This window comes from Microcaecilia unicolor, chromosome 1 (assembly GCF_901765095.1).
Source record: "Microcaecilia unicolor chromosome 1, aMicUni1.1, whole genome shotgun sequence".
Lineage (NCBI taxonomy): Eukaryota > Metazoa > Chordata > Amphibia > Gymnophiona > Siphonopidae > Microcaecilia > Microcaecilia unicolor.
Genome location: NC_044031.1, coordinates 769,545,712 through 769,559,188, shown reverse-complemented (window position 1 = coordinate 769,559,188; position 13,477 = coordinate 769,545,712). Strand labels below are relative to the sequence as shown.

Genomic DNA, 13,477 nt, shown 5'->3' with positions numbered 1-13,477 from the left:
TCTTGAGAACCAGATTGGTTGGGTGTGTCCCAAGGACTGGCTGAGAACCCCTGCCTTGTGAGTGGAGGAGTAGCCTAGTGGTTAGTGCAGTAGACTTTTATCCTGGGGAACTGTGTTCGATTCCCACTGCAGCTCCTTATGACTCTGGGCAAGTCACTTAACCCTCCATTGCCCCAGGTACAAAATAAGTACCTGAATATATGTAAACCGCTTTGAATGTAGTTGCAAAAACCTCAGAAAGGCGGTATATCAAGTCCCATTTCCCTTCCCCTTCCCTTAGAGCAACACCCCAGCACTGGAAAGGAAGAATTAGTCTGGATGTAAGAAAGAGCTTTCTAATCATGTAGATAGTTAGACATTGGAGGTGGTGGGTAGGACAGGTGCAGGAACAGCAAACAGGCAGAACCTCTACGAAAGCAGCATAGACCAGAGAAAATAGAGGCTAGCCAAAGGGCGAATAAAGTGTGTTTAAGCAACATTTCCTGTGGAAGATCATCCTTTCTCCTGTTGGCGGTGGTAAGACTTCAGGGCAATTCAGACCCAGATCACTAAAGGAAAAGTCCTTTTAAAAGAACTATTCACATGAGGACTAGAACTAAAATGAGCCCAACACCGGCAGTGTTTTCCCCACGTACGAGCTGCGTCAGGGGCTAAAAGTAACTAATGACAGATAAAACAAAATATATATTAGTAAAAGAGAGATAAATAAATGTGACTCATTAGTGAAAAATGATAATACATTCCCATACCATAACATGTAAAACAAGCCAATATGTCACCAATATATCATAAATAAATAATTAATGTATAAATAAATAACTGAATGAATCAAATGCACATATATATCAATTACTAAAAGAGGTTAAACAGGGGCATCTACCACCACCTTGATATAAAACTAAAAAGGAGGAAACCTTTTACTTATAATGAAACCATGACCTCATTTTAAGTGTGGGCTTATTTTAGTTCTAGTTCTCATATGAATAAAGTGCTTTTAAAAGGACTTTTCCTTTTGTGATCTACTTCTTTGCATCGTCATTTTGGATTTTGTGGATCTCTTGCCTTGTTATGTCCTTAGGCATCATTCTAGTCCAGAAGATCCTTAAGAGACGGCAGATGGATTAGACAATGGTGTTCACTTCCAGTCCTCAAGGGACACATATGTTTCAGGTTTTCAGGCTATCCCTTTTGAATACGCATGAGACAGATCTGAATAAAATGGAGGCATGTACATGACAGTGGCATAGTTACGGGTGGGCCTGTGTGGGCTCAGGCCCACCCAAGACAATTCAGCAGTGGCTCCCCTCTCTCCCTCTCTCCTAAATCCAGATCTGGCATTTGCCCTGACCGCCCACAGCCTGGAAACTCCCCCTCTCTCTAAACCTCCCCCTACCCAGTGTACCTCATCACCTTCACAAGCGGGAGCATCAAAGCGCATCCACTGCCTTCCCTTTGCAGGCTTCCCTCTGCCGAGTCCCACCCTCACTGATATCACTTCCTGTTTCTTCTCTGGTGCGATTCACTTGTGAATGTGGGACTGGCACAGGCAGCACATGCATGTTGTTGCCGCTGCCCGTGAAGAAGCTGAGCTACACCTGAGGGGGGGGGGGGCGGAGCTGCCAGACCACGAGCGGTGGTAAGGTGGCAAATGCGGAGAAGGGAGCAAGATGCAGGATAAAGGGAGGTAGTTTTAGAAGGCCCACCCAACTTAACTGTGGGCCCACCCAAAATAACAGGTCTGGCTACGCTCATGCTAATTCATTAGGGATAGTCTGAAAACCCAACTCTTTCTTGGCCCTCAAGGGCCACCAGTGAATAGCACTGGATGAGATTCCTCTTAGTTTCCTTTCAGCTCTTTTTTTAATCAACTTTATGACAAAGTCTAAGACTGATCCCAGGAAGCAAACAGGAAGACATCCACAAGGACCAGACCAGCAGAGAGCAGGACCAATCCAAAAAAAGGCCAGATAGTCCAGTGAAAAGTCCAAACAAGAAGTGGATGGGTCAAAAACTGAACCCAACTTGGCCAAGTTTGGCTGATTACTTCCAGTGCTGCTGGTCTGTCCTCCTTGGTCAGGCTGGAAGCTAGTCAGAGACCAGATACTGACTAATCTCAAGCTTATGCCTTCTGCTGGTTGGCACACAGCATCACTGCTCTACAGCTTTGGGATTCACTAAGAGCAGATGGGCACCCTGGGCTCTTAACCCCAATATTTCCCTTTTTATAACTTCTCTTTCCTGGGATAGCAGGTCTGTGTAACAAATGTATGGGGAAAATTTCCTGTGTGGCAAGCCTTCAGGACCCTTCTGGTGGTAGACAGGGGTGCCACTGTACCAGCATCTAGCTTCCATCCCTCCCTTCTGGTGTTATCAGCTCAGCACAGCCCTACAGGCCCCATCTAACGGAAGAACCAAATCCGGCGAGGCAGTAGTACCTTACATATCCCGTTGATACAGATATCACGGCTGGGACTTCCTTCATAACATGGTGTTCCATCCACAACCGCATCTAGCAGCTTCTCGGAAAAGTATTCTTGCTCTGGACGGCAGTGTAGCTCACAGGGGTTTACTGCAAAGATTCAAGGAGCAGACATGAAGGAAGGAGAGGCAATGAGCAGGAGATTTCTCAGATTCTCCGAACCATGAGAGCACAGCTACAAGGACTAGAGAGAGAACCTTTCTTCCACACTGCTGACCTTGTCTCCTCTCCCACCCTCCTGGTGTGACAGTGAGCGCACTAGGTTGTGGAAGGGGTAGAAACAGCAGCACAGGTCAGAAACACTTCCAACTGTCATTTGCGAACTGGAACTGGGGAGGATCAGCAGGCATTGCTTTGGATAGAAAAAGCTGAGGAGCACAAGCGAAGACAGGCAAGAGATCTGGAGGAGGAGAAAGAGAGGAGGGGGAGAAAGTGGAGTGGCTGAGGTGTCAGAAGCTGCTCCAGAAGACCTGAGGAGTGGTTCCTGCAGGCTAGCGCTGGCAACAAGGTGGGACTCCCCCCCCCCCCCTTCCTCCCATTTATTTAATAAAGCTGCCATCTCACCCAGCACAACCTAAAAGATGATCAAATGAAAGGGGGCAGAACCAGTTCAGGAAGAGCCTCGTTGGGTTGAGCTGAGCGAGGTGACAGCCCCCTTGCGTTATTCTTGGTGATGCCTCCATTCAGAAAAGGCGCAGCAGCCTGCAGCTGGCGTTTCCCCTTTCTTTCAGGAACAGTGAGGAAGGTTACGAGACATGAAAAGAGAACATACTTGTGCTGGGCAGGGGAATCCATGTGCGAAGCTTTCCTTTGTAGGGCAGAGCGTCAAACCGTGAGCACTGCAGCTGGCGGAAGGAAGGCTGCTCAGAGGCACAGCGCTCTGTGTTACACAAGCGGTAACGCTGGCGTTCTCCCAAACAATATTTACCTCCATACTTGGGTCTAGCAAATCAAAGAAAGAAAAAAAACAAACCTTGAGATCAGCATCTACCATACTGAGAAAACTCACTTATATATTTACTGAGAAAAATTATACTTCAACACATACAGTAAGACATCTGCCCTCTCTAGTGACTGCACGCTGGAAGGGGAGAAGTCATCACTCTCTAGTGATTTGAAGTCAGGATAGGATCTCGGTATGAAAAGAAAGAAGGCTGGAATGAGATCAACACTTCTCTGACACCCTCCACTTATAACTCATACGATCACTATACAACCTTGTATCTGTTATCAACCGAATGGGCAAATGCCTTGATGCTACTATGTAAGCCACATTGAGCCTGCAAATAGGTGGGAAAATGTGGGGTACAAATGCAATAAATAAATAAAATAAAAGTAGTAATCTCTGTCTTTTGGCATGATTTAATAATCTATGCTTACTGTTAAATTAACCTTTTAATGTCAGTCATTGCTGTTTATTGCTTGTAAGTCACACTGAAACTGAGCCAGTTTGGGATAATGTGGGGTATAAATATCATAAATCAATCTCAGAATGTACACTGCTCCCTCTAGTGACAGGATGCTGAATTAAGATCTTGGGGTATGAACTTCCCTCCAGTGATCAGAGGCTGAAATAGGATTGGGGGGGGGGGGGGGGGGGGGGGGGGGAGGAACATCCCCTCTAATAAGATCCCAATTTAGGCCCTGTTTACTAAGGTGCATTACTGTTTTTAACGCGCCTACAATTAGCATGTGAACTAACCGTGTAGGCGCCTATAGGGATATTGTAGGCACGTACATGGTTAACGCGTGTAAAAAATGTTAGTGTGCTATTTGAAGTCCCTGATTCTACCCATTCAGATCAGCACTGCAAGTCCCATAATGCACCAGAATAGTGTTAGAAATCCAGAACTGACCTAAGATAAGCCTTTTGGAACTGGATAACTTGGAAGCACTCCAGCTCTAACCATTAGGCCATTCCATTAAAAGTGGGCTCACCTAGCTCCCGTGGCCACTCAGAAACGGTTACTGCCACAATGCCCACAGCTATGCTGGGCACTTTTCCCTGCAACTTCTGAAGGGAGGAGATGATGAATGAAGATTGGAGGGGGTGCGGAAGAATGAGAAGTAAGCGGAAGACCATAAATGTCTTTTTCCCTGGGGCAAATAGAGTTATCCCGGGACTCAAGAGCATGTGGAGTTCTCACTAGTTAATAGAGACTGGAATAGGATTATCAGGGTTTGAGACCCTTCCTCTGCTGACCATCGGCTGAAATAAGCTCTAGAGGTGTGAGGCACTTGCAGTGGCGTAGCCAGACCTGACTTTTTGGGTGGGCCCAGAGCTAATATGGGTGGGCACTATGTATATAGGTATGAGTAGTGCAAAATAATGCCTTAGAATGCTGCCCAACAGCTGCCCTGCACCAATATAAACTACATACATACTTCATGGAAAAAAACAATATATATTTTTTGTTACATTTGTACCCCGCGCTTTCCCACTCATGGCAGGCTCAATGCGGCTTACATGGGGCAATGGAGGGTTAAGTGACTTGCCCAGAGTCACAAGGAGCTGCCTGTGCCTGAAGTGGGAATTGAACTCAGTTCCTCACCCTAACATAAGTCTACTATAATGGCAAACATCTCAACGCACATGACAGGATCCTCCATTATAATTACAGCAATGACATATAACAATGTATTCAAATTCTGGTAGCATCTCAATAATGACAACAAAATCCCGTCACTGCCAGGTACTTTGTGAAGTAACACTAAATCCTGCAAGGAGGCTTCTTAGAGCCTATATTACAAACTGTCAATAACAGTACCTTTATGTTTAAATCTCTTTATTAACACAAGATGTACATTCATAGTACTTCAACCAATACAACAGATTATTATCAATTCTTTATCAGAGTGTCTAAATTCTTTTCTCTTTTATTCCCAAATAATACCCCCCTCCCCCCCACCCTCCTGTCCTTTATGGTTCAAATTATTTTATTAAATGAGCATTGCTGTAAGGCAAGCATCTACAACCTTCAATAGTAATAATAGACACATTCTACAGCTTAACATATGTCAACTGCTAATTGGTTCCATCAACAGTTCACCTTTCCCCTCCCATTGCCCTCCCTCAACCCTCCCCCCTTCCCTCTTCCCCTTCCCCCCCCCCCCCCACTTCTCCCTTAATCCCCTCCCTCAGTGTCCTTGTAGTCCATCAGTTCGGGTGACTTTATAGGTTCAATAAGTGACTTCTAGCTGCGGGGCTCATGGTGTTCCAAAAAGGTGACCACACCAGTTGCAGTTCTTCTCCTGCGCTCGTGTCCATGTCTTTTATTCCAATACGTTCCATACGTAGCAACCTCATCATCTGTATCCGCCACTGTGACAATGTGGGGTATTTATATGTCAACCATTCCTGCAAGATAACTTGCCGTGCCACAACTACTACTTTGTTGATAAAAATTTTGTATCCTTTTGAAATCGGATGTCCCATCTTTGGTTGTCCAAAGAGTAGCGCCGGTTTGCATCTCCATCTGTTCTTCCATAAATTGGATATGTACTGCACCAATGTTTTCCAAAACTTGTGTATGCCTTCATACGACCAAAACATGTGGCCTAGTGTTGCCCCACTAAACCCACATTTCAAACATGCTCCCCAAGGGGAGAGTCCCATATGGAAGGCCCGTCTTGGTGGAATATAGAGGCAAAGCGCAAATTTGTATTGCTGCTCCCAATGTGCTGGCCAGGCCGATCTACTTCTAATAGACAGAATGTATGATTTGATGGTTTCCAAAGATATGGTGAAAGTTAAGTCTTGTTGCCAGGAGTTTACTAGTTTACCATAATCTAGTTCCGGCATTGTGTCCCTTATGTGTCTGTGATGAAAGGAAAGAGGCACTTTGTTCTGGGCCTCCAACGAAAAGGCTGTTGACAGTTCCTCCTGAACGTCTTCTGCCAGGTCTTCCCACGGCAAGGATGATACATAGTGGTGTAGTTGTCCATAATAAAATGCATCCCTGTCCGGCAGGGCAAATTCTGCCTGTAATTCTGAAAATGGTTTCATTCGGACCCCCTCTGTAACTACCTGTAATAAATATTTTATTTCTTTCTTATCCCATCTGCGAAAGACTGAGTACATTTGCCCTGGAGGAAATGCTACATTACCACAGATCGGTAAGTATGGGGTGGTTTTGGTGGAGAATTTGTGCATTCTGCATATCCACCTCCACGCTGCCCTGGCTACATGTATTATCTGAGTTGGTTTTAATAACTTGGGTATTCTTGCCCCGGTGACATGCAAGTAGTTACTGAAGTGTACCCCTAATGTCAATCTCTGCTCTAGCTCGGTATTAGAGTATTCCTGTGTTTGTCTAAACCAATCGTTAACATGTCTCATGCCACAGGCCACATTTAGGAACCTAAGGCTAAGGAGCCCCAGCCCTCCATATTCTACTGGGATCTGTAGTGTTTCTATGGGGAGACGTGCTCTCTTCCCCCTCCATAGAAAACGTTGAAGCATGGCGTTTAATTGCCTTTCATCTGTCTTTTTCAAGTACAATGGTAAAGTTTGAAGTACATATAACCATTGGGGTACTACCATCATATTATACAATGCAATTCTTCCCCCCAAAGAGAGAGGTAAGGAGGCCCACGCCCGCAGTCTCCCCTCTGTTCCTTTGAGTAGCCGACGGACATTATACTCGTACAGATTCGTGAGATCAGAGGGAATATACACCCCTAAGTATTTGAGCTCTCTTGTTGCCAATTGCAACGGTAGTCTGTGTTCCGTGAGTGTTCGAGTTTTAGGTCCTAAGGCGAGGACATGTGATTTGCCTATATTTAGTTTAAAACCTGATAGCCGACCATATTGGTCTATGCTGTCTAGTAATTTGTCTAAGGAGTGATCTGGGTTGGTCAATGTTAACATGAAATCATCGGCATACGCCAAGACTTTTACTTCCTGACCTGCTATTTTAACTCCCTCTATTTCTTTAGTATGTTTTAGTGTCCGGAGCAGTGGCTCCAATGCAATTACAAATAGTAGGGGGGATAGGGGGCAACCCTGTCTCGTACCTTTCCCAATACCAAATGCTTCCTCACTTATCCCATTCACTATCACCCCTGCCTCTGGGTTACAATATAGGGTTTCCACTGCTTTTATGAACCATCCCTGTATTCCCATGTGACCTAGTGTTTGGAATAACCAATCCCAACGCACCTGGTCAAAAGCTTTTTCCGCATCCAAGCTAATCACCATGGCTGGGTCTCTAGTCTCCTGACATGACACCATTGCCACCAATAGTTTCCTTACATTGTGGGTTGCTTGTCTGCGTCTGACGAACCCTACTTGCTCGGGACCTATAAGAGCGGGAAGCCACCGGGCCAACCGTTCCGCCAGCACTTTCGCAAGTATTTTCACATCTAAATTGAGCAGGGATATTGGCCTATACGAGCTCACCTCCTCAGGTGGCTTTCCCGGCTTTGGTAGTAAAGTAATATGTGCTGTATTCATAAATTTGGGGAAGGTTCTCTCCTGTATCACTGCCTCATAGAACTCCAATAAGGATACTAACGCACCCGGGGGCAGCATTTTATAATATTCCCCCGTAAAACCATCTGGCCCTGGGGCTGAGTGTTGTTTTAAGGATTTCACTACTGTCTGAATCTCTGTCAAAGTGAGAGGGCTGTTCAATGACTCTAGGCCTGCCGGGGGGATTTCAGCCAGCCCCGACTTGGCTAGGTATTCTGAAAGTTGAGTGCCCAGCGGCCCATGTTCAACAGAGTAAAGGCTTGAGAAATAATCGGTGAATAGCTTCCCTATCTCTTTCCTGCCTGTTGTTATGTTGCCATTACTATCCTTTAGAGAACCACCCCAGTTTTTTATAACCCGCGTCAGTAAACGCCCTGGGCGGTTACCAAATCTTTGCAATTTATATTTATAATAAAGTGAAGATTTGTTTTCTTGGTCGTGCAAAAGCGTATTAAGCGCTATTTGGGCAGCTTTCAGCGTGTCTAGAGTGTCTTGAGTGGGGCGTTGTATGTATGCGCGTTTGGCCTTCTTCATCCGCTCTTCGAGCAGTAAGATACCTTGTGCCCTTTTCTTCCTTTTCAAGCTAGTATATGCAATTACCTCCCCCCGTAGCACTGCTTTTGAGGCGGACCACAATAGCGTAGGTTGTGCGTGCGCATGTATATCATTATTAAGAGCGTAATCTTCCCATTTGGCATTTATGTGTGCTTTGAAGTTGGGGTCCGTGTATAAATATGTTGGGAACCTCCAACCCCAGCCCCCCGTGTCATCTACTGGCATGACCAAGTCTACCCAGACCAATGCGTGATCCGATATCTCCTCTGGACCTATTATTGCAGCTTTTACCAGGTGGAACATTTTTCGGTCTATTAAAATATAATCTAGCCGAGATAAGGTTCCATGTGCTCTGGACCTATGGGTATAATCTCGCTCCCCTGGATGTAGTGTTCTCCAGGTATCGATTAGCCCCAGGGTTTGGGAGAGTTTATCAAATTCATGCATTCGCTGACCTGTATAATGAAAGGATGTGGGATTAGTGCTGTCTTGTTCTGGGTCTGCGACCATGTTAAGGTCCCCCATCACCAGGATCTGCTTAGGTTGGTATTTAAGACATTGACCTATTATTGTGTTATAAAATTTTGGGTCACAGAGGTTGGGTCCATAAATTCCCACCAGGATAAATTCAGTGCCCTGTAACCATATCTGTATTACAATGTAGTTCCCTTGTTCCCCTTTGGCCAACAACTTAGCCCTGTATTGTAAGCCTTTACGAAAGAGGACTGCCACGCCCCCTCTCTGTCCCTGTGGGGAAGCCGCATAGCACTCTCCCACCCAAAGCCTTTGCAATTTGGCATGTTCTAGATCTGTAAGCCTTGTTTCCTGCAGGCATGCTATGTCAGCTTTATGCCTCTTTAAGGCTGTCAATATTTTTGCCCTCTTTATGGGGGAGCTTATGCCTCCCACGTTCCATGTAATTAACCTTGCAGGCATAACGTAATTTGTCTATGGTTTCCAAGCAAACATGTCCCATCTATCTGTCTTGGCCATCTACCCCTGTCTCCACCAAATTTTTGTACTGTAGATTTGTGTAAGCATTGCCTTGGTGTATTTTTGTTCTGCTCCCACAGCCTCAGTCTTTCGCACCTAATTTGACTCCCTCTTATTGTGTACCATCTTCTCCCCAAATCCCCTTTATCTTCCCTAACTTGCCTCCCCGCTATAACTTCTAACCCTCCCCCCTCATTCCCCTTCCCCTTAACCTTACCCTTCTCCCCTCTTTGCTCCCTCTGCTCCGTAAGCATACCTATGGAATAGGACTTCCTTAATCGGCGAGGGGCCCCCCGCTCCAAGACACCCCAGCTTAGTACTTTACAGGCATAACATTACATACATCACCAAATATTCTTGCCCTCCGGACAGTCCATCTAGGTCCCGCTGCTTAGTTTATGTTCTGTCACAAAAGCCCGAGACTCCGCAATTGATTGGAAGTGATGCCACTTTTCCTGGTGCATTATCTTCAAGTGTGCCGGATACATGAGTGCAAATTTTACCTTGTTCTTGGCCAGATCAGAGCAAACCGGATGGAATGCTCACCTTTGCTCTTGAACCCTCTGCGAGTAATCTTGAAATATCATTATTTGGTGACCTTCAAAGCTCAAATTGTCTCTCTTTAAGCGGAACCCTCTGAGAATCTCTACTTTATGTCGAAAGTTTAAGATTTTTGCCACAACTGTTCTCGGACGCTGCGAGTTCACCATTTTTCTTCCCACTCTATGCGCCCGTTCGATGGTTATGGTGCCCATGGAATCTGTCAGCGCCAGCTCTTTCGATAGCCACATCTCTAGCCAGTCAGTCAGGTTCCGCTCCGGCACTCGCTCTGGGATCCCTACGATCCTGATGTTATTGCGCCGGGAGCGGTTTTCTAGGTCTTCTAGTTTTTCAGCCTGTTCTGCAAGTTGTTTTTGCAGTTGTGCAATATCCGGGCCCTGTGCGCGGGAATCATCTTCCAGCGCGGAGACTCTCACTTCCAAATCGGCGGTTCTAGTTTCTAAGCCATCCAGTCCGACTTGTATGGATTCCAAATTCTTCGACAAAGCGTCCCAACGGGGATTCAGGGCGCGGATCACCGCCGCAGTTATTTGTTCCAGCTGCTGGTCTGTAAATATAGAAGCCGGTTGCGGCGTACCGTCCGCCATTTTATTTTCTCCACACGCTACCTTGCCCCGTGTCTTCGCGCTGGATTTTTGCGCCATCTCGGTAGGTGATTTGCCTAAATATTTTTCCATGCGGTCTGGAGCTCAAGGGGGCTGTCTGGAGGGGCTCGTTCGCCTTTTTTAAGCAATTATTCTGCCGTTCTGGAGCGGGGGATCCCGGAGCCTCGAGCCACTGCTGCCGCCTCGCTCACCGCATGACCGGAAGTCATCATAACAGTACCTTTAAAAAGGCAGCAGTGAATATACACAACAGCAATATGCATCCCATTGGAAAAGCCAGAAAAGTCAGACTCATAGATCCCCATACAAACCACATGCCAGCAGAAACTCTCACCTGCTCGGTCACATGCAGACCACAGACCAACCCTCATCAATTACAGAATAAAGGACCAAAAATTAGAAATGTATTGATTTATTTTCTAAATTTTTATGCCACATTATCTCTGCAATTCTAAACAGATCACAATTAAACACACATTAATTTTAAAACATATTACAAAAACAAAGACCTTCCCTACTCTACCCCATCCATCCCAGCAGCCTGGCATCAGCTTTTCCCTTCAATACTCTCTATCCATCCCTGTAGCTCAGCATCAGCCCTTCCCTCCCCCATCCATCCCAGTAGCCCAGTATCAATCCTTTGTTCCCCACCATCCATCCCATAGCTAAACATCAGCTCTATCCTTCCACCCCACTCTTCCCTGTAGCCTAGCATCAGTCCTTCCCTCCCCCATCCATCCCCATAGCTCAGCATCAGCCCTTCCCTCCCCCATCCATCCCCATAGCTCAGCATCAGCCCTTCACTCCCCCATCCATCCCTGTAGCCCAGTATCAATCCTTCCCTTCCCCACCATCCATCCCATAGCTAAACATCAGCTCTATCCTTCCACCCCACTCCTCCCTGTAGCCTAGCATCAGCCCTTCCCTCCCCCATCCATCCCCATAGCTCAGCATCAGCCCTTCCCTCCCCCATCTATCCCCATAGCTCAGCATCAGCCCTTCCCTCCCCCATCTATCCCCATAGCTCAGCATCAGCCCTTCCCTCCCCATCCATCCCTATAGCTCAGCATCAGCCCTTCCCTCCCCCATCCATCCCTGTAGCCCAGTATCAATCCTTCCCTTCCCCACCATCCATCCCATAGCTAAACATCAGCTCTATCCTTCCACCCCACTCTTCCCTGTAGCCTAGCATCAGTCCTTCCCTCCCCCATCCATCCCCATAGCTCAGCATCAGCCCTTCCCTCCCCCATCCATCCCCATAGCTCAGCATCAGCCCTTCCCTCCCCCATCTATCCCCATAGCTCAGCATCAGCCCTTCCCTCCCCATCCATCCCTATAGCTCAGCATCAGCCCTTCCCTCCCCCATCCATCCCTGTAGCCCAGTATCAATCCTTCCCTTCCCCACCATCCATCCCATAGCTAAACATCAGCTCTATCCTTCCACCCCACTCCTCCCTGTAGCCTAGCATCAGCCCTTCCCTCCCCCATCTATCCCTATAGCTCAGCATCAGCACTTCCCTCCCCCATCCATCCCATAGGTAAACATCAGCTCTATCCTTCCACCCCACTCCTCCCTGTAGCCTAGCATCAGCCCTTCCCTCCCCATCCATCCCTATAGCTCAGCATCAGCCCTTCCCTCCCCCATCCATCCCTATAGCTCAGCATCAGCCCTTCCCTCCCCCATCCATCCCCATAGCTCAGCATCAGCTCTTCCCTCCCCCATCCATCCCATAGCTAAACATCAGCTCTATCCTTCCACCCCACTCCTCCCTGTAGCCTAGCATCAGCCCTTCCCTCCCCCATCCATCCCTATAGCTCAGCATCAGCCCTTCCCTCCCCATCCATCCCTATAGCTCAGCATCAGCCCTTCCCTCCCCATCCATCCCTATAGCTCAGCATCAGCCCTTCACTCCCCCATCTATCCCCATAGCTCAGCATCAGCCCTTCCCTCCCCATCCATCCCTATAGCTCAGCATCAGCCCTTCACTCCCCCATCCATCCCTATAGCTCAGCATCAGCCCTTCCCTCCCCCATCTATCCCCATAGCTCAGCATCAGCCCTTCCCTCCCCATCCATCCCCATAGCTCAGCATCAGCCCTTCCCTCCCCATCCATCCCTATAGCTCAGCATCAGCCCTTCCCTCCCCCATCCATCCCATAGCTAAACATCAGCTCTATCCTTCCACCCCACTCCTCCCTGTAGCCTAGCATCAGCCCTGTCCTACTCCCTACCCCTCCCCCCACCCCCCATGGAAGTAAATAAAAAAAGGCTTTTTTCATGCCCACCTCTGCACGCACCGGTCCACCCAGAGAAAACCGCCAGCGCCTACACTTTTATTTATTTTTTAATTTTAAACTTGGCACTGCAGAGACCACCCCCACCCAAAACCCCACCAAAATGAGAGAAAGACAACTTTTTTTAAAAATTAAGCTAGCTTGGCACTATTAAAATCTATTGTTGGGGAATTTTTGGGTGGGGATGGACTCCTCATTGCGTTAGGGCAGGCAGTGAAATGTCTACCCCCCCCCCCCCCCATCCAGAAGCCCACTACCAGACCACAGCCATGATTTTGATTACAAAAGAGTAATCAAAATGCTGGCTGGTCATGGTGCTGAGCTTCTGGGTGGGGGCGGGCTCTTCACTGCAGGGCAAAAAAAGGTATATTTTAATCATTAAATATGTACATTTTTTGCCCTAGGCAGTGAGTGAAGTGTTTACCCCACTCAGAAATTCCACAACCACAACAATAAATGTTAACAGTGCCCAGGCCCCAGCTAGCTTAATTTAGAAAGAAATTACATGATGAAGTTA

At 47.2% G+C, this 13,477-nt stretch overlaps 1 protein-coding gene across 4 annotated transcripts in view; it reads right to left on the bottom strand.

Annotated features, from left to right (window-relative positions):
- ADAMTS7 (ADAM metallopeptidase with thrombospondin type 1 motif 7) overlaps nucleotides 1–13,477 on the bottom strand; it is a 218,563-nt gene that overhangs the window by 72,474 nt on the left and 132,612 nt on the right. For all 4 annotated transcript variants that reach the window (XM_030189820.1, XM_030189821.1, XM_030189823.1 and 1 more), the window contains exons 12-13: nucleotides 3,252–3,421; nucleotides 2,436–2,569 (exon numbers count right to left, since the gene is read on the bottom strand). In XM_030189820.1, coding sequence (XP_030045680.1) covers nucleotides 2,436–2,569; nucleotides 3,252–3,421 — 304 coding nt within the window. The remainder of the gene's footprint in view (nucleotides 1–2,435; nucleotides 2,570–3,251; nucleotides 3,422–13,477) is intronic.